Genomic DNA, 21636 nt, shown 5'->3' with positions numbered 1-21636 from the left:
GTGTTATGCCTAAAGATTTTGCTGAGTCAACGATGGTAGGTTGTACATTGAGAGCAGTTAGGTGCTTGAGCCAAGTTTGAGCAGTAGAGATTTTTGCGGGCGGTGAGATCAGGAGGAACTCAGTCTTCATCGCATTGAGTTTGAGGTGATTTTCTGCAAGCCAGGATTGGGTGTTTCTGATCGTGGAGTTCGGAAGCAAGATGTCCTTAGGGGATTGCATTTTGAGATAAAGTTGGGTGTCGTCGGCATACATGTGAAAGTGAACATTGGATGCTTGTAACAGAGTAGTGAGGGGTTCCATGACTAAGTTGAACAGTGTAGGGGAGAGGGAGGAACCTTGAGGGACGCCTAACGATACAGGTACCGCGGAGGACAACCGGTTGTTCCTTTTGAATCGCTGAGACTGGTCGTGTAGAAAGGAAGTGAACCACTTAAGAACAGTCCCAGATATACCCATTCTTGTGTTTAATAGTTCGAGTAGGTTCTCATGTTTAACTGTGTCGAATGCTGAAGAGAGATCAAGAAGGATGAGGAGGCAGGTATCATTTTGGTCTAGGATTTGGAGGGCGTCGTCAACTATGTGAGTCATAGCAGTTTCGGTACTGTGCCCTGCTCGGAAGCCTGATTGATGAGGGTTGAGGAGATCAAAATTATTTATGTGATTAGTCAGTTGTAGCTGTACGCATTTTTCCAACAGTTTAGCGAGCGTGGGAATATTTGTAATAGGACGGTAATTGTTTAGATCAGTGGGATCTGCTGTTGTTTTTTTTAGTAACGGTGTGACTTGTCCGACTTTAGGGCGTTAGGGATGGATCCCTGTTGAAGAGAGCTATTGATGATCTTAGTCTAAAGTGGGAGGAGCGACGGGGTAAAGACTTTTAAAGCGTTAGCAGGAAGGGGGTCAGAGAGGTGATTGGATGGTTTCAGAGTGCTGAGCAGTCTGCCAATTTCTTCTTCGGAGTAGGTGCCAAAGGATGACCATGTAGCATTGTTCTTTGGTTCAGGCGGTGCTGTGTGTTGGGGGTTGGAGTAAAGGATTGCGTCACTGAGGAGATCACTTCTTATGTTGTCGGTTTTTTGGTTAAAAAAAGCCGAGAAGTCTTCACAGGAAGGTGTAGCGCCCCTGGTGCTGAGTGTCTGGGGTTGTTCTTTGGATTGTGTTCTGATTAGCTCAAACAGTTTTCTTGGGCGGTTTTTTGCTTGGGCGAGCTGGAGGCTGAAGAAATCTCTCTTTGAGCGTTTTATTTTCCTGAAGTAGGCATTTCTCTGTTTTTTCAAAGTTTCTAGGTGCAGTGCTGAGGGGGCTGATCTCCAGGTGCGCTCTGCCATTCGCATAGCCCATCTATCTTCATTGAGGCTCCCGTCATACCATGGGTTGGAGATCTTGGACGCGACTCTTTTCAGTTGCATGGGTGCAGCCTCATCGATTATCGTGGTCATAGCATTGAAATAATGGTCAGTCAGCAGTTGAACGTCCGTAACACCGGACGGAGGAAGTAAGAGATTGTAGCTGTTAGGCGGTAAGGAGTTTGGGTTGAGTTTCTTCATGTCTCTTTTCCAAACTTTGGGCTTGGAGGGTTGAGCTGGGTTAAGTTTAACTTTTTCATTGATGAAGAAGGAGACAATATGATGATCTGACCAGTCACAAGGTTGGATTGACTCAAGTTGAATAGAGTCCTCTTTGGAAATGATGAGGTCAAGGATAGAGCCTTTCTCATGAGTCGGGCTATTGCATATTTGGGTGAGATCAAGGGCGTCGAGGAAATTTTTGAGGCTATTCACCACTGTGTCACAGCGATCATTCCAGTGGAGATTGTAGTCGCCAAGGAAAATTTGGGTGTTTTGCCATCCTGAGTTGGTTGAGATTAAGTCCATGAGTTGTTGGGAGAAGGAGAGCGTGTCCCCAGGTGGATGGTATATGATGTGTAGTGAGCATACCGACTTGCTTTCGCTGATGACATCAAGGCAGAGGTATTCACAAGAGGTAAGAGAGGGTACAGACGCTTTAATAACTGAGAGGTTGCTTCTATAAATACAAGCAATTCCACCGCCTGTCTTTTTGGGCCTGTCAAGTCTACTGATACTGTAGTTGGGGGGGGACTAGAATGTCCATGATAGGTGTAGAAGAATCAGACAACCATGTTTCAGTCAGAATGGCTAGATCCGGTTCCAGAGACATGATGAGATCGGCGACCCCCGCGGAATGCCTTTGGGCCGATCTGCAATTGAGAAGTATGCATTTGAGTCTGGGGGCGCAGAGGGTGTAGGAAGGTTTTATAGTGAGGGGTACATTTGTGAGGTTGTTGGGGACGGAGCCTCTGGTGTTATGCATGTGGTGCCTGAGGGGGTTAGAGAGAATCGTTGGGATGGACAGGTGGTTGAAGGCTAGGCGATTTTGGGGAGCCGAAACGTAAGAGTGGAGAAGGGTGTGTATGTCATTGTCTGAGAGCGTATTGGTAGTGCGTCTGGGGCGATTGGTGGTATTGCGGGAGGGGATAGAGGTCCGGAGTGGGGCGTGTTGTGTGGTAAGGCGAGTAGGAAGTGAGGGGAGAGTGTTGTTAGGCGTGAGCCAGGTGGTGGTGGAGGGGGGGTGTCTGGGCCTGGTGGTGGTGGAGGGGGGGGGTGTCTGAGGTGTGTGATGAGCAACTCTTTGACGGTGTGTAGTTCTTCTTTCATTTGGAGGAGGGTGGACATAATCATGTCCAGCTTGGTGTTGGGTACGGAGTTGGGGAGGGGTACTGGCGGTGAACAGGAGTATAGGTTACTGGAGGAGGGGGGGGGGAGACTGGGTGGAGGGGCGGTGCTGGGGAAGGGTTTGGAAAAGTTAGAGAGAGGGGTGGTGTTAGTGTGGGTGTTGGCGTTATTGGGCAAGGCAACAGTGCTAAGAAGGGAAGGGTAAGTGGGGGAGGTGTGGAGGCTGGGGGTTGCGGGGGTGGAGGTGGGATAGTGGGGAGTGAGAATGGGGGGTGAGAGGTTGAGGGAGGGGTGAGGGTTAGGCGCGGTGGGAGGGCCAAGTGTGGGGGGGGGGGGGAGATAGGAGGAGAGAGACTCATGTTGTGTGGGGTGCAGTTGAGGGAGGAGGGGTGTTCTGGGAAGATTGGTGGGCGGGGTGGGGCGGGAGTGCAAAGTGTAGGGGGGATATGGGAAGAGCGCAAATCATGTTACGTTGGGTGCAGTTAGGGAAGGGGGGGTGTTCTGAGAGGCTAGTCGGAGGTGTGATTGGCGGGATATGTGGGGGAGGGGATGAGGCTGTGGCGGTGTGTGGGACGCACGAGGAGGTGGGTTCGGCTTCTAAGGTTGAAGGGTGTGAGGTGTCTGTAGACGGAGGGTGATAGAGTAGATTAATGGGGGGAGGGAGGGGTGAGTGTTAGTGTTAGGAGGCGCTGATGAGTCCAGGGAGTTGGGAGTGAATGCTGGAGGCATGGGCTCTGAGGTTTAGAGAAGTATTCTTTGAAGGTGGGGAACAGGATGTCAAATAGGTCTAGGTTTCTGTCTGTGGATTGAATTAAGATGGTGCTGTTGTTGTAGATGGTGATGGTTGCTCTAGCAGGATATCGTTGTGATGGTGTGATTGAGAGTGTTACACCAAAGGCAGTTTTCCTAGTGGTCGAGACGGTGAGTAGGGTAAGGAGTGCTTTTCTCCATTGTGCTCTGCGTGTAGTGTATAGGATGATATCTGTGCTCTTTGTTCCATTGTTGAGGGAGAAGTAGGAGTCTACAAAAGGGGTTTCAGGGTGGGACTTCAAGAAGTTGTGCTTAAACTTTTTTGCGTTCTTTTTGGTGAGCCCAGTGGGGTAATTTATTTTATAAGTGTGTTTTCCCAAGGGTTCCATGTTGGAAGTAGGGGGTGGGTGTAGTGCTGTGCTGTGGGGAGAAGATAAACTAGTAACAATAGTGTCAGCAGAGTGGAAGACTAGCTAGTCTAAGATGGCCTCCAAGAAGGAGAAGGGGAGATAAGAATGAAAGTCCTCTGTCTGTTGTAGTTACAGTTAGTTTCCCTTTCTAATCTGAGGCAGGTCGAGTTAATCCAGCAGCTAAGAGGGGCGGAGAAAGTCTTATCTGTTATTGGAGAACCCTGGCCGAGATGTTGCGCAGCCTCGTGGAAATCTGGGTGCCATGAAGGTGATTAATTGCTCCAGGTTTATGGCCACGGCCATTTTGGGCAGTAGAGAGGACAAGAATGCAATGAGAGTCAGCAGTTACTGTTTGAAGGTGCAAACCTTGTATTCTCAGCAAACATTGAGGTCGATAACCAACACGATGTACCAGCCCTATAGTGACGAGCCAGACTATAGTTCTGTGAAGCAGGCAGGAAGGCACCCCCACGCCGCAGTTCAGGCACTCCAAAGCTGAATCATGGACATAAAGTTGCCGAGGGGATCCACACCACGTGACCTGTGTTTTTAGATACAAGCCCTTTCCCTGCCGTGCATTTAATGTTCAAGTTGTCAGCCAAAATGATAGAATGAGGTTTGCTGGTGGCTGTACCCCACGCCTGGCAGACGATGTCACATACGGCATAGAGAAACTCCTGACCACTAGGAGAGGACGCGCGCTGTAGAACCTGCCATATCTGATGCTACAGCTATTCTCAGCAAAGTAACATTTATGTCTTCATCAATGCGTCGATAGCCGCTTACCGCATAGTGTTTACACCGCCGAGCGTACACGGTAAAAAGCACTCCTCGCGGGGTCATTGTAGGTTGTTTCCCAGCTTCGAAGGTTTGCGTTCCACTGCGGCGGCCATTTTTGTTATTGCGTGGTTCGGTGGAACGCACGCCGTGTCTGCGGTTTTTCTTCTTCGTTAGTCAAATACCCGGCGCTTGTCACCAACTACGGGCATCCACTTGCTCTCCAAGGTATCCACCGTCCAGTCCGTTGCAGGGGGTCCGGTGCAGGGGGGAGGGTTCAGCTTCAGATCGCCGACCCTCCGGAGGCTCGAAGCTCCGATGCAGGGGTGGGGGAGGTGGTGAGCTTCAGATCTCTCCACAACCCACCGTGGGCACGAGACTCGACGGGTGCAAGAGCCCTTCACGGGGTCCACAATCCAGTGCCGGAGGAGCTTCAGAGCGGAGCTTCAGAGCGCCGACCCTCCGCAGTCTCGGGACATCCGCTCCAATGGTCAGCAGACGTCCGTTGAGAGTGGAGATGTCTCCAGGTGACCCAGGCTGAGACGGGTGGCTCCAACCATCCACCGGACAAGGTATGAGGAAATAAAAGATGCTAGTTGCAATCCTGTTACTCTCACGAATTCGGTTCCACGGAGCAATGGGCGCTGACAGGGATAAATCCAACAAGAGGTATCCCAGGCACCAGGAGCTCTTAGCAGGCTCCTGCTCCGGCGGCCATCTTTAGACCGGTTTGCGAGGGATGCGAGGGGAGAAGAAGTGTGGCAGGCGGATTAGGGAGATGCGCGTGCTTGTGTGGTCACGTGACCTGCTTTTGTGGTCATGTGACTCACATGCACTGTGAAAAAACCGCAGTGGTTTGACGAGTCGATGGAGCACTTGAATTCTCGCCTATTACATTCGCAAGCGAATGATAATAGGCGAAACCTAAAAAGGAGCTTCTGGGAGGGAGTCAGGTGTGACTTCGGCACATTGATAGTGAACCCCAGCGAATGCAGAGAGTCCGCAGTAGCCTGGAGGTGGGAGACGACAGCCTGGGGTGAGCTAGCCTTCAACAGTCAGTCGTTGAGATAGGGGAAGACTGGAACCCCTAATCTGCGCAGATGAGCTGCTCCCACCGCCATCACTTTCGTGAACACCTGAGGGGCACTGTTAAGACCAAAGGGGTGCATGGTAAACATAAAATGCTTGTGGCCTACCATGAACCGTAGGTAACGCCTGTGGGCTGGCAGGACGGGAATATGGAAATATGCGTCCTGGACGTCCAGCGCTACTATACAGTCTCAAGGGTCAAGGCCAGACAGGACCTGAGCCAACGTGAACCTCTTGAACTTCTCCTTCTGGAGAAAGCGGTTAAGGGCCCTGCGATCTAAGATACGACACAGGCCTTGTCCTTCTTGCGGACCAGAAAGTAGTGGGAATAAGGACCACAACCTACTTCTGGCGCCGGGACCCTTTTGATAGCTCCCTTGGCCAAGAGAGCTACAACTTCCTGGCGGAGAAGGGCCAAATGATCCTCCGACATGCGATGGCAGGATGGCGGCATGGAGAGAGGGGTAGTCTTGAAGGGGAGTGAGTAGCCCCTTCAGACTATCTGCAACACCCACCTGTCCGATGTTTTACCAGTGGGGAGAATCCTGCTGCCCACTGGCCTCTGGTGGCCCTGAAAGGTCGGACTAGTAGGGTTTGGAGGCTGCTGCAGGGGGGTTGTGGGTGGACTGGCCTGCCCGCTGGCCCAAGACCTGCGTCCAATGTCTGCGGCCTCGCAGAGGGGGGGCAGCTTGCGTGGGCCTGTGGCTGGACTGTGTGAAAGGCAGACTGAGTGGGGTGAGAGGCTGCCGCGAGGCCCTAGGATCTAGCCGTAGCCCTAGAATCCTTGATGCGCTTGAGTGCCGAGCCTGACTTGTCACCGAAAAGGCGACAGCCGTCAAAGGGCATGTCCAGTAAGGTGGATTGGACATCCCCTGAGAAACCAGACGTCCTCAACCAGGTGTAGCGCCTCAAAGCTACTGACGAGGAAACCGTTCTTCCCAGAGAGTCGGCGGTATCCAACCCACATCTGATGGGGAACTTAGCTGGTCTTTACCCTCTGCCGCTGTGCAGGTGAGAATGGTCCAGGCCTCCTTCGGGCACCATGGCAGCACTTGCGCAGCCATATCCCACACCGTATGGGTATAACGGCCCAAGAGGCATTCGGTGTTCACAAACCGAAGCGCTAAACTGGTGGAAGAAAACATCTTTTCAAGGTGGTCCAGCTTCTTGGATTCCCTATCTGGGGGAACAGTTGGATTATGCGCCGTTAGAAGACGAGGCTTTGACCACTATGCTCTCGGGGGACAGATGTTGGGAGAGGAAAAGTGGGTCACCCGGGGCCGGGCGGTGGCATCGGGCAATCGTCCTATCCACAGGAGCCCCTGTGCTGGGTTTGGACCAAGTGCCCAGAAGGACATCGGTGAGGGCTTCATTGAAAGGCAGAAGGGGCTCCGAAGAGGCCGCTGCCGGTTGAAGCACCTCCGTCAGGTGGTTAGTCCAGAGAGCCACCGTAGGAAGCTCAAAGCCTAAGGCATCAGCCGCCTAACGCAACACTAGAGCCCAAGAAATTCCCTCCTCTGTAGCCACATAAGGGTGAGAAAGCATGCTAAGGACTGGAAGGGTGGTACCGAGACCGCTGGCATAATTCCGGTGCCAACGTTAGTCCGGCACCTTGTCCAAGTCGGGGGTGAGGCTGGGGTTGACGCTGGTCAGGAGCATGACCTGCGTTGGGGGTGTCATCACTGGAATCGGTGCTAGGGAAGGTACGGTGAGGGCGATTGGCATTGATCCGGATCCAGGCCTTGATCCTCGTGGGCCCTCTGGCACCGGAGCCGCCAGCATCGAAGGCCCAGGGCCCCCAGCCAAGTCTAGTCCGGGTAATTCTAAGGTAAGGAATCTATAACTAATGTTCTCTTTCATAAATTAAATTACATCACATTTAATGTGATTTTGACTATAACCACAAGGAAGCCCAACTTCACAGATATGGTGCATCAAATACTGACTTCCAATATTTTTATAGTGTGCACATCCCACTCTTCTTTCTGCTTTTATGCTTTGTCTGGACAGAAAGTTTGAAAACATTTAGATTACATTTTTTAAAGGTCTTTTCCCTTGCTACCAATTCTATATGCCAAGATGACATTCCCTATTGATACCAGGGCTTTTGGAGGGAGCTGTGTCAATTTTGTTAACACTTGGATCTGTGACACCATCTGAACCACTCTTAACAATGTTCACAGTGATAAGACGCCTTCCATAATGGAATTCTTACAAACGTTTTGCAACATGCTTTCACCACCAGCGCCTGGGAGGGTAAAACCTAGCAGGATGTCAAACATCTTGAAGTGAAAGTGAACAAAATCGAGATAGGTATAAAGCTAACATTATTGCCCTCTTCAACTATTTATCACCATATGCCAGTACAAAATGTGATGTGCACTTCAAGCATTAGCTTTAGTTTGACCCACTTGAACCACAAATTAATCACAAAGACAACAATATAGTCAAGATGGAAGGCTGAGAAGCATCCTCCTGAGCCCCAAGCTTTTCCAACAATGTCTAAATAGGGCATGGACACTCAGTCTTTACCAGTTGCACCATCATCTATCTTGAGCTGCTCAAAACTACTAGTGATAACCTGCTGGGAAGGAAGCAGACGCTAGTGGGTAACAACCGCAATGTTTGGGGCCTTTTGAAATGGAAGTCTCATGGGCTGACCAACTGTGGCACTGCCAACTGGGCGCCAAGGACACCCTTTCCAAACCGGACTCTCCGGGTATCAAGGGCAAGGAGTCAAAGGCTTCTCAAAGAGGTAGTGTGTGGGTAGAGACTCAGAATCCAAACAACACACAGTTAAAACTTCCAGCTCCTTTGAAAAAAAGAGAGCTTTAATCACCAGAATCTAGTTCTACACACAAGATTCGTTAATACACTACATGATCCTAAGATGGATGCTGCAGGGTTCTAAACATGCAGGTGTTTTCAGGAGTAATCTGCACACATGCATGATAACTGTAACATGGTGCAAGCAGCTTTCCTTGTTCTGTAACTCATAGGCTAGTCTTAATATGTCTCAATACGAAGGTTCTTGGTTCTTACGGGTGAATCAATCAAACTGGGTTAAATGAGCTTATGGGGTTGTAGCAATAGGAGATACAATCAATGGAAGACTACCTCTCGTTCACAAGAGAATCTACTGACTGACCTCTTCCCTTCAACTCAAATGGCAGTGTTCAGAAGGAGATAATTATCTGAACCGTTGCGAACAGGTCACAACCGAATAACTACGGCAGCTGGCTCCATGCTTTCATACATCACTGTCTGAGGCTACACCCTTAAGCTCAGGAATGCAAGAAATATAATTCAACTGACAGGGAGGGCTGCACTTTAACCTTCATCTTGTGCTCTGTTTTACCAGAGATATCCAATGTAGATCCCACTGCTCTCTCCAGCCACACACTCACAAACAATATGGAGCCCAGCTACCAGTCACAAATCATAAAACACAAACACATGGTTAAGTCGGTGCAGGATCTGGGCTTTATGTTGAAGTGGAACTTTACAGGTGTGGGGCATATAGGCATGACACTTATCACTGAACAGAAAGGAGATGTGGGAAGTAGTATCAGTCAGAAGAACAGTAGGTTAACATCACTGCTTCGTGTATGTGACTCAGGACATGAATAATATTCCAGTGTCGACTAAAGAGACTGGTTTGTGCGACCCACACTAACACAGAGCTAGGTCATGAGTATCAGAACATTGTGAAAAGCCTAGGCCTCAGAGTGCAAAGGCAGGTGTTCTGGGCCCAAAAGACACTCCGGATACAAGATCACTGGGATCACTCCAGGCAAGGGTGCAAGTCTAATCTCATGCAACAACCATTAGCGTCCCAACACAATGGAAGCATGACAGATAAAACAGCACACTGTGTGGCTATGATAACCAGACTGGCATGAAATGTTTTGGCTGTTAATGGTAGATCAAGCTATCTATTCCAAACATTCTGCATCATAGGCAAAACTCAGCACAGGCCTCAATCAAAACACAAAGGATTTAAGTAAGAAAAAAACAACAACTTCCGAATGCACTTTAGCCCTGAACACGCGGATTTGACTAGGACCGCTCTTTGAAAATGCCACCTGGGAGCGGGACATAGAGGCCTTAGGCACCAAACCACAAAACCCATTCCGAAAAGAACCGCAAAACACTGAACCCTTTCTTCTTCTGCAGAAAACAACACCCTGCCACAAGCCAGCAAATCTTCCTGGAAGGCTCTGCCACTACTAAGTTGAAAATAGACATCTTACGCCTCTGCTGACTCATAGAGTCAGGATCCTACAGAGCACTGAACTTCCCAGTCAGGGCAATGTCGACTGTGTACAAATTTGCTGTGCCATAACAAATGTATGTCCTTTTTATAGCAGTTTCTCCTTTTCAAACAATTAGCATGCAATCCAAGGTGCAGAAAGGCTTCCAAAAGAAGATCTCGATTTGACAGTAGTACACACAAAAGAAAGAAGGAAAGTGCCTGTGTCGCATGCAAGTGTTTTTACCTCCATCTGGACGAGCTGCCTCTTCTGTCACCACTGGCAGGCCAGTGGCATAGAAATCCATGATTGTGGCGTAAATGTCAGGTTTTATTAAGTTCCAGTCTGTCTCTTGACTCTCCTGTAGAGGCAACAATGATTATTTAGAAATCTAAGGCCTGACATTTTCTCAAGCATACCTGAACCAGAGCAGACCACAACCTCTGCAGGTGTGCCAAATTTGAATAGAGAGGCAGATGGGATACCCAAGTCACCAGAGTATCTGCTTACCTTCGAGATGGTGATGAAGTCCGGCCCAAAGAAGACACTCTTCACTCCTTCAACCTTAAATAGCTGTCTGAAAAATAATATTTTTTTGGACATCAACGTTCATTAAACAAACTCGTAACCTAAGTCGCAAACTACCTATCAACACAAACACACTCACAGATTCTATCAAAAATCCTTTCATGCATGCACACACTAACAAATGCATACAAGTAATTTGCACAGAACATGCTTCGCTACTAGATCTGCACAGTCTGAGAGACCAATCATTACACTTATGTCACATAAAATACCCACTCACCCTCTAAAATGTATTAGATATAAAGCAGGAGAACAATCATTTCACACTGTACTGCAAATAGTTTTTTTGTGGCAATACGATGCTATATGAAAATGGCAATACAAACAAAAGAAGGATTAGCCTTCAAAAATAAAGATAAACTATGACGAACAGCCCTTTTCATCTTCATGTGCTCAGATTGCTTCAAGAACTTCCAAACATCCCTTTGAGCAACATTTCCCACTACCTTTATGAACAAGCATTTGCAATGCAATAGGTCTCGCATTATTTAAGTTTGAGCTATTAGCATTGTAAATGGCAATTGTTTTTTGCTTTATGCTATAGTTTTTTTTTTTACATAAAAAGCTTCATATAAAATATGTTTTATTAAAGTTATTTATGCAGTATCTAAATTTTGTTTGCATAAAACAGTATAATAATATCTTAGTAAAAAAGTCAAATATTTTAATGGAAATTCACCAAATGTTCATTTATGTGTTAGTTTTGAAAATAGCTAAATTAATAGCTTTGTCATTTACAATGCCAATAGTTATAACTTTCGCAAATGTGACACCTATAGCATTTGTAATGCAACATTTGTATTTACGTGACTTAGATGTATTGATATTACAAATAACAATGGCTTTTAATTTTTTTAATACTTAATAAAAGGGATTGTAATTTATAATGGCAATAGCTTAAACTTTTGTAAATAACTTTTGTGAAGATTATGTTCAGTGTATTTTATTGTAACAAAATCCAAGAACAGAAGTGAAATATTAACATCTTTTTGTGACATTTGTAATAAAGCTTGAAACATTGAGAGAACATATTTGTGCTGTGGTGGTGCTGAGTGATGCTGTGGTGGTGCTGAATGGGGCTGTGGTGATGCTGAGTGATGCAGTGGTGGTGCTGAGTGGTGCTATGGTGGTGCTGTGGTGGTGCTGAGTGATGCTGAGTGATGCTGTGGTGGTGCTGAGTGGTGCCGAGTGATGCTGTGGTGGTTCTGACTGATAATGTGGTGGTGCTGAGTGACTGCACTCACTGTCACTCTGCACGCACTGTCACTCTGCACGCACTGTCACTCTGCACGCACTCTGCACGCACTGTCACTCTGCACGCACTGTCACTCTGCACTCACTGTCACTCTGCACTCACTGTCACTCTGCACTCACTGTCACTCTGCACTCACTGTCACTCTGCACTCACTGTCACTCTGCACTCACTGTCACTCTGCACTCACTGTCACTCTGCACTCACTGTCACTCTGCACTCACTGCCACTCTGCACTCACTGCCACTCTGCACTCACTGCCACTCTGCACTCACTGCCACTCTGCACTCACTGTCACTCTGCACTCACTGTCACTCTGCACGCACTCTGCACTCACTGTCACTCTGCACTCACTGTCACTCTGCACTCACTGTCACTCTGCACTCACTCTGCACTCACTGTCACTCTGCACTCACTGTCACTCTGCACTCACTGTCACTCTGCACTCACTGTCACTCTGCACTCACTGTCACTCTGCACTCACTCTGCACTCACTGTCACTCTGCACTCACTGTCACTCTGCACTCACTGTCACTCTGCACTCACTGTCACTCTGCACGCACTCTGCACTCACTGTCACTCTGCACTCACTGTCACTCTGCACTCACTCTGCACTCACTGTCACTCTGCACTCACTGTCACTCTGCACTCACTCTGCACTCACTGTCACTCTGCACTCACTGTCACTCTGCACTCACTCTGCACTCACTGTCACTCTGCACTCACTGTCACTCTGCACTCACTGTCACTCTGCACTCACTGTCACTCTGCACTCACTGTCACTCTGCACTCACTGTCACTCTGCACTCACTGTCACTCTGCACTCACTGTCACTCTGCACGCACTCTGCACTCACTGTCACTCTGCACTCACTGTCACTCTGCACTCACTGTCACTCTGCACTCACTGTCACTCTGCACTCACTGTCACTCTGCACTCACTGTCACTCTGCACTCACTCACTCTGCACTCACTGTCACTCTGCACTCACTGTCACTCCGCACTCACTGTCACTTCGCACTCACTGTCACTTCTCACTCACTGTCACTTCTCACTCACTGTCACTCTGCACTAACTGTCACTCCGCACTCACTGTCACTCCGCACTCACTGTCACTCCGCACTCACTGTCACTCCGCACTCACTGTCACTCTGCACTCACTGTCACTCTGCACGCACTGTCACTCTGCGCGCACTCCGCACTCACTGTCACTCCGCACTCACTGTCACTCTGCACTCACTGTCACTCTGCACTCACTCTGCACTCACTGTCACTCTGCACGCACTCTGCACTCACTGTCACTCTGCACTCACTGTCACTCTGCACTCACTGTCACTCTGCACTCACTGTCACTCCGCACTCACTGTCACTCCGCACGCACTCTGCACTTACTGTCACTCTGCACGCACTCTGCACTCACTGTCACTCTGCACGCACTCTGTACGCACTGTCACTCTGCACGCACTGTCATTCTGCACGCACTCTGCACTCACTGTCACTCCGCACTCACTGTCACTCTGCACTCACTGTCACTCTGCACTCACTCTGCACTCACTGTCACTCTGCACGCACTCTGCACTCACTGTCACTCTGCACTCACTGTCACTCCGCACTCACTGTCACTCCGCACTCACTGTCACTCTGCACGCACTCTGCACTTACTGTCACTCTGCACGCACTCTGCACTCACTGTCACTCTGCACGCACTCTGCACGCACTGTCATTCTGCACGCACTCGTCACTCTGCACTCACTGTCACTGCACTCACTCTGCACTCACTGTCACTCTGCACTCACTCTGACTCTGCACGCACTCTGCACTCACTGTTTCTGCACGCACTCTGCACTCACTGTCACTCTGCACTCACTGTCACTCTGCACTCACTCTGCACTCACTCTGCACTCACTGTCACTCTGCACTCACTGTCACTCTGCACTCACTGCCACTCTGCACTCACTGCCACTCTGCACTCACTCTGCACTCACTGTCACTCTGCACTCACTGTCACTCTGCACTCACTGTTTACAAAAGCATTAAAAGTCGATTTAGTTAGTTGTGTGCCTTGTGCAAGAAAGCTTAACTGTGCACTCACCCAGTATGCTTTCAAACGCTCATCAACATCAAGGTTGTCACTGTATGTGACCTTTTTCCAACAAAATACCAAGCCTCATAGGTTAAAAACACATTTATCCCACATCAACTACGTGCAAAGGAAAAGTAATGTATGTTGTACGTCTCTTAACAGCAGCTAAGTGGCCCCATTTCAAGTATGACGCCTTAAGCAAGTGCAGGCTGTTGTTAAGTCAATAATAAGTAGCATTCGGGGATTTGTCTTAACTTTGGACGTTTGTAAAACTCCTGAAAAGTGCTGGTGGTTAAACGACTAGGAGTGAAACTCTGCCTGTGATAAATAGGCAGGATGTTGTCTTTGTCTGACATTTATGTGGGAAAATCTGGTGTTGTATGGAAGCTTGCACTGAAAGAGCTTTGGCTATGTTTTGTAGCGGATAAAGCAGTCACAAATCAAAGACCATGTGCTTAGCGTGTATGTAAAACTCTGAGAAAATGACAGGTGTAAAAAAAGAACAAACGGAAAAGCGTTTTCAATCTGTTATATTAACTCATAAGTGACGGTCAAAGTGTTCCGGTAATAATATTGTTGTTGTTCCAAATTGAGAAGTGGGCCATGAATGACGAGGTATTTTACTACAATCATTCTTAACTAATAAATATTTTAGCGCCTCGCCAGGCATAATTAGCACTATATGTAGTAAATACTCACAGCCCGGTCGGGGTTCTCGAAGCGGTGCGGTGGTCGGTCTCGAACTTTGTGAGACTCAGACTGCTGCTGTTCTTAATCAGCTGGATTGTCTGATCGCTGCCTGTAAATCGCTCTTCACTGCAGCGAATCCACTAAAGAGAGGCCATGGCGGTGGTGCTCGTAACTAGTATATTTTTCTGTACAGCGCGGGGACTGGCTGAAAAAGATTCCCAGGGCCGTCATTAGCGCTTTCGCGCGCTACCAGATTGACGGCCCTGGGATCCACATACACTGTAGGCCGAGCCCTGCACCACCACTAAGGTAGGTGGTGCAGTATTTGCAAGCATGTGCGCTTGCACTTTCCAACACGTGTGCAGTGCCAGCTGCTCAGTTATAGCCGGACGTCGGGGTGACGGGTGACCGGCTTGTACATCACTGTCCCTTTCAGTCCCGACTGACTCCCTACCAAAATCCTGCGCAGCCGCCGCCCGCAACTTAGTGCCGCCTGGGGCGGACCGCCCCCCTCGCCCCCCCCTAGCTACGCCAGTGGCTGGAGGGGACGTGCGCATTTTTTATGCAGCGTTTTGCGCCGGCCTGCGACCAGGAAGTCAGGCAGGCCGGGCGGGACAACCGGAAGTAGGAGGGCGGGAGCCTACCCCGCCTCCCACGGAAGAGCCGCGATTGTTTGGCGCACCGGAGCAGGCAGGAGCCTACCCTGCGCCCCGGTGCCGAAGAAGGGAAGAAGAGTCTTGCTGCCGGTGGGAGCCGCTGCACTGAGGATGCCGGTGAGTGGGGCTTCGCCTTGTTGGGGGGGGGGGGGGGGGCATCTGTGTGCGCGCGCGGCGGCGGACTGTGTATGTGTGTGTGAGCGTGCATGTGTGTGTGTATGTGTCCTGGAGTCTGTGTGTATGCGTGTGTGTGACGGGGGGGGGGGGGTTGCCTGTCTGGGTGCCTGCGTGTCTGTGTAAGTGTAAATGCGTGTGCGTGTGTGTGGAGCCGAGAGGAGAGGGGCTGGTGTGTGTGGAGGGGTCTCTGTGTATGCGTGTAGGTGACGGGGGTGTGCGTGTGTATGTGCGCATGCGTGAGTGCTGTGTATGCGTGTGGCTGTGATGTGCGCATGCGTGAATGTTGACGCGCGTGCACGCAGCTCAATCCAGCCAGGATAAGCTCGTCACAGTTTCTTGTCCCTCATTCCCCCGTGTCAGGCAGCTTTAAGTCTCCAGCCTGGACGCATCCTTCGGATGCGATGTCCAGGCGAGACCTAATTATGTAAGGCCACCATATCTGCTACTCTCAGACACAGGGTAAAAAAATGGAGTGGTTTTTATTGTTGATTATTAGCTGCCATATTGAATTTGTCAAATTCTCGAAAATGGGTCAATTTCCAGTGACAATCCCTGTGAATGTCATACCCATAACACCTTTACTAATCTAAGCGCATGTTGAACAATATTTGGTCACCAAATTTCACATAAACATTCTGGTTACAAAAAGTGATAGCTTGCAAGCTCATTTCAGTAACCCACGGGCCCAAGCAATATATGGAGAGCCATAGTGTTGGGAAAGAGTCAATTACATCCAGTAGTTCATTGATGTAGGAGTTAACTCTGTCGCAGCACAGAAGCCTTTTCTGAGGGAAGACTGACCTATGGCACTCTTCCCTCGCACTATTGGCCTTTCAAATGTGAACTACCACATGACTGACTCTGCCCCAGTCATACAGCCATTTGAGAGCTGAACCCGACATTGGCCTGCTCTGTGTAAAAATAACGGGTTCCTAAAAACCAGCATACCTTTGAATGTGGACTCACTTTGCATTTGTTTATGGGGCTGAGCTTGTGTTTGTTTTGCTCTTCCCTGCACAACATAAATCAAATCAATAGCTGGTACTCGGATTCCCTTCATTCTGATTGCAGTTAGGGTTACCACCGTTCCTAGGGGAAAACACTGGCCATTTGTTGGTATTTTGAGATGCTGGAAGGGCCACAGGACATTACTTGAAAATTAACATTCATACAATCCCCCAAAAAAAGAGTCAAAAACCCAAATTCTTTGCTCTGAGACGATTAAATGGCAAGATAGTAGGGTGGTTAAAGAAGTAACGTATTTAGGTATTTTAATTAGGGCAAATATGACGGAATTAGTGCAAGCAAACTGGAATATGTTAATGGCAGAAATCACGTCATCTCCGGACAGATGGGAGAGGCTGTATTTAACTATTATTGGACGATCAAATGTCATAAAAATGAATATATTGCCAAAGGTTTTGTATCTATTTAGATCTATACCTTTAGAAATTACTAAAGATAAAATACAGGCGTTACAATCCAAATGCGGGAAATTCATATGGAGCCCTGGGAGACCTAGAAGGGCAATGAATTATATGACGCTGCCGGTCTTAAGGGGAGGGGTGGGGGTACCTGATTTTTTTCTTTATTATATAACTTGTTTTTTACTGAAAATGAAGGTCCTGATAACTGGAGAGCAAGAAATTGATGATGCTAACATTCCGAATATCTTTGATATACAGCTAGGGCCATATGCAAAGCATATTCTAATCAAAGAAATTGATGGGAGCTATTATAAACGAACAAGGTTTAAGGTAACCCTGGGGGCATTTAAGGTCTGAAAATGGTTTACAAAAACTATGGATTTAGCAAGAGTATCATATTATACCCCGCTCAATGCACATAGGATCTTACCTGGAATTTTTTCAGACGTAATGACTAATAAGTGGCAGCAGAAAGGTATCAAGATCTTAGGACACATTGTAAACGAGAATGGGATTTGTAAATCTTTTGAAGAGATCAAGGAAAAATATTCACTGCCCAGATGGTATTTTTTAAAATATCTACAAATTCGAGATTATTTAAATCGAAGAGGTACGAACTTAATTCAACATCAAGTCATTGAAGGAATTAGTAGATCGGTTAAAATTGGAGTGATATATCAATCCTTGGTCTCAGCTAAGAAAGATGATGTTGAGAAAGTGCAGCTGAAATGGAGAGAATCTCTAGGAGATTCAGAGATTGAAGATGAGGACCTTTTAATTTTGTCAAAGGAGGCGCTCATGTCTGCAAACTTGAAAGCTCAGTTTTTTAAAACGCTATATGATTTGTATTATACGTCTAAGCGAATGGCAAAATGGGGAGCTGGAAATGAAGGAAAATGCTTTCGGTGTGGGGATAGGGATGCTGGGGCGATACACATTTTTTACAGTTGTGTTAAGCTGCAGGGGTTTATTGAACATTTGGAAAAATGTATTTCCTTGGTGATTAAAACAACGGTTGTTATCTCCCCAGCAATGATGGTGTTAGGTAAAATACAAAAAGACAATATTTCGGATTTTTTTTTCCAATATCGACATTTCATATTCTTTGCAATGACTGTTGCAAGTCTATGCATAGCCATGGAGTGGCTACAGGAAAAACAACCAGATTTTCATCAATGGCGTGCTAAAATGCTGAGCCTATATAATTTAGAGTGGAGTTTATTTTCAATTAAAGGATCAAGGAAAAAGAGACTTGGTATAACAATTTGGAGCGCGTTTCTGGACTATTATGAATCATGAGTTTTTCTCTCCTGAAAGCAAAAATTCGGACATTTCTTTCTTATGATTAATGTGATATATACTGTTATTTGTGACTCCGTTTGCAGTTTGGCTGTACAAAGAACAATAAAATAAAATTTAAAAAAAACATACAATCTGTTGTATTCATTTTAACACTGCAACTCAGTTTACTTTTACTTTGTATGTCATACAAAAAGAGTTAGACACCCTTAAAATACGTTTGAAGGTATTTCTTCTTAGTAATGGTATTTTAAGTGTATATTTCTAAAGGAAAAATACTAGCTTGTGATAATTGGCATTGTCATGTAAATTCCAGCAATCCTGGTAAAGTACTTGGCAATTATATTTGCATATCAAGAGAGCAGTCTACCCTAGAGCTCATACAGGGTGTGCAGCCAGACTAGCCTATTCACCAAATGATACCAAGTAAACCCAGAAAAGTGGACAGACCTGCCCACTGAGAACGTGTCTGACAACGCCTTTACACCTATATACTCTCGTTTTCCACCCTTTAGCGCTGGCAGGTTTGAAGCAGGAGGTCTGAACTGCTCATTTTCCAGATGGAGACTGTGCACACAACACGGGTTAATGTATGTATGTGTGTTTTGATGTGTGTGAATAATAGACAGGACATGTGAAGGTTGAATGCACATAGCACTTCCTATCCACTGTCAAGCCCTGTTTATCTGTATAGTATGAAGCGTAACACCAAGTAGTGGCTAAGTTTATGCAAAATAAATAGGCTGGGAGGTGCATATTCGCTGTGAAATGTTGTTTCTAGATCTCTTATCCTGAAGTGTTTAATTAGTGTTTGTGTCTGATATGTTACAGCAGAGAAATTCATAGGTTACTGACATCTTTCTAAATACCTGGCTAAGGGTGAGCAAAAGGCAGACGCAGGAGAGGGGAAATCCATAGTTCTTCCTTCTAAGACCGCCCTGCCAGGCAAGAACTTCAGACTGTTGGGATTAGGCGTGTCTTGCGTCTGAATGAACATGCACCTCACTGTAAACCAAAAAAAAGGTGGAAAAATTAAACACATTGCTCTTTGTATCCCAGCTACGTGATAAGCCGCAGCATTACTTCTTCCATGGGAAAAAACAAGGACCAAAATGAGCCAAAAACCTCAAGCAGTGTATCCATCGGTCCCACTTCTTTGCACCCACTGTCCTAATGCCTCAACATCCTCATTCATTCTATTCATCTCTCCGAATCATCTCAAAAACTATGTCTGGGAGCCACCAGCAACTCACAGTCTGTAAATATGCTAAAACGCATTACCATGTCTGTGCAGGTGCCCTCAGTCTCTGCTATAGGTAGGCTCGAAAGTCCCCAGCTCTGCATCCATTTTACATGCTGCTTACCATTTTATCATTCTAATAGACCCACTTTAAATTTTATTTAAGACGACGACAAATGCTACGAGTCTCATGAAAGTGCTCCACAATTATTTTGTGTGCACTCACAGAGTGGTACATACACCCTGTTGACATTCAGAGGCATTCCCCATGCTGGTACTCCTGTTGTCCCCCCCCCCCTCCCACGGCACAACTAATGGCTGGTGGCAGCTAGTTTGACCCACACCCCAGTTGAGAGAATCTACTCGCTCTCCCTAGTAAAACCATAGAGTATGTCATCACTGGGCCCAATGGATCTCCAGAATTTATGTGGGGATACAATGCTTCCTTCTCTACTTCTCCCTGAGTGCCCCTTCTCTGCTTCTGTGATTCTCCCATATCCGTGGAATTCACAGTGAAGCCAAAAGCATTCAAGTTCAGATACCCAGTGAATAAAGAATGAGCACCTTTTGATGATCACTGGGCTTGGCCCAAGCCAGTTCAAGCAGATCAGTCTGTGAGCCAATAGGAACTTCATTTGAACAATGAAGTGGCCAAAAGGTATGGCTAAGCCTGTACACCTAATAAAAAACAGATTGGATCCCTGGAAAGGAGAGGGCCCTCATCAACATTTGATTGGCTAGAGAGTTATCTGAAATATTATAGTTTCAACAGAGCCAACCTTCAAAACCATGAGCACAGGGTTGAAAAGACATAACTCGAATAATCTGATCTCTTGCTATGTAACTAACCACAACATGTATTACTAAAATCGTCAGTGCTGAAGCTTTAAGGTATACAGTGACTTAAATTAGTTTTGATCTATCTTCAGGTAAAATTACAATATCACACTTTTAATTTTACTCACCAGCAACGCCCTAATTTAATAAATAAGCATCTTACGCCAGTCTCTATTGTGTATAAGTATATATCACCTATCCTTCTTATTGACCCTATCCTTGTTCAATTAAAGAAACATTTATAAAATCATACATGTATTAAAATAAAAACGGAACCATTAAAAATTCAGTGTCTACAGTATTTTTACGAATACTGCTTATAATCAAGATATGAATGGCTGCAATATGCAGGATACAGTCAGTACTTTGGATTAGATATAAGTATCTGTTTAATTTCTGACCGACTGAGTATGTTTTCGGTGCAGTTTAAAAAAGGAGGAAAGTGAATATACTTTTTATAATAAATGTGTACTACAGAGACTGTAGTAAGTTGCAGGGCTGCCTGAGGAGATGGAATGCTCTGAGACTAGATGACCTGTCCTGCTCAGCCGGAAACAAAGTGCAGGATTCCATAATATTGCTATGAAGTGTTCCAAAAGCCCAAGCATTTCAAGACAGGGTGCCTGCAATTGCTACACAGTCAGCAGTATGAACAACGCTGATATTTGTATGAGAGTGGTGTGCCACACTTCTTTGACATACACCCTTTCTTAGGGACAACTGGTATCCAAATGAGGCTCAGGTGCCTGCACAGTGCAATGCTAATAGTGCTTTTTTTCAAGTAACTAAGATATCCATGTGAGGTCTATGTGCCTGGATACTCCCTGAAGTGTACCCCTTTTCTCCACACCATGTTGTTTTGCATTCGAGGTTCAAGTGCAGCACACCCACATTTCAGCTGTAAGCCTTTGCTTGTTGAGCGTCAAGTCCCATGCGCAGGGTCCATGGACCTCTGCCCCAGACCTCTCATTTGGAGCTGCGATAGATGCTTTCCCCCCACCTGGATGCCTTAGACTGTCCAAGCTCAATTAGTCGCTCCAGTGCAGCAGTGTATAAGAATCTAATAGCTCTGAAACATGTATTGAACTGTGGCAAAAAGAAAGCTTTGCAAGAAGGTACTGCACTTCACTAACACAGAAAGTAGACCTACAATGGTACTCTCTGAAAAGTGTGCAAAGGTGTTAAACCCAAGGAAATTACAGAGTAACAGAGATGCATATGCAGAATAATTGTTAATGCTATAAGAAGACGTTAAAATAAATATGACTTTATTGATAACAGAAGTCATTTTCTAAAGACTAAAACTACTTGGACATTGTTTTTCGAAGCATAATCAATGTGCTGCCCGAACTAGATATTTTATCTCCATGTGAGCAACCAAGATGGCTTGACTATTTTATTTTGCAACTAAACTA

At 46.8% G+C, this 21636-nt stretch overlaps 1 protein-coding gene across 1 annotated transcript in view; it reads right to left on the bottom strand.

Moving 5' to 3' along the window:
- The window catches only part of NFU1 (NFU1 iron-sulfur cluster scaffold), a 135117-nt gene that overhangs the window by 70384 nt on the left and 43097 nt on the right, over positions 1 to 21636 (bottom strand). The window contains exons 3-5 of the mRNA XM_086943488.1: positions 19014 to 19149; positions 10484 to 10550; positions 10220 to 10334 (exon numbers count right to left, since the gene is read on the bottom strand). Coding sequence (XP_086799614.1) covers positions 10220 to 10334; positions 10484 to 10550; positions 19014 to 19149 — 318 coding nt within the window. The remainder of the gene's footprint in view (positions 1 to 10219; positions 10335 to 10483; positions 10551 to 19013; positions 19150 to 21636) is intronic.

The sequence above is a fragment of the Lissotriton vulgaris genome, chromosome 11 (genome assembly GCF_964263255.1).
Source record: "Lissotriton vulgaris chromosome 11, aLisVul1.2, whole genome shotgun sequence".
In the NCBI taxonomy this organism is placed as follows: domain Eukaryota; kingdom Metazoa; phylum Chordata; class Amphibia; order Caudata; family Salamandridae; genus Lissotriton; species Lissotriton vulgaris.
Note: the sequence above shows the minus strand (reverse complement) of the source record. Positions and strands in the feature narration are given on the sequence as shown.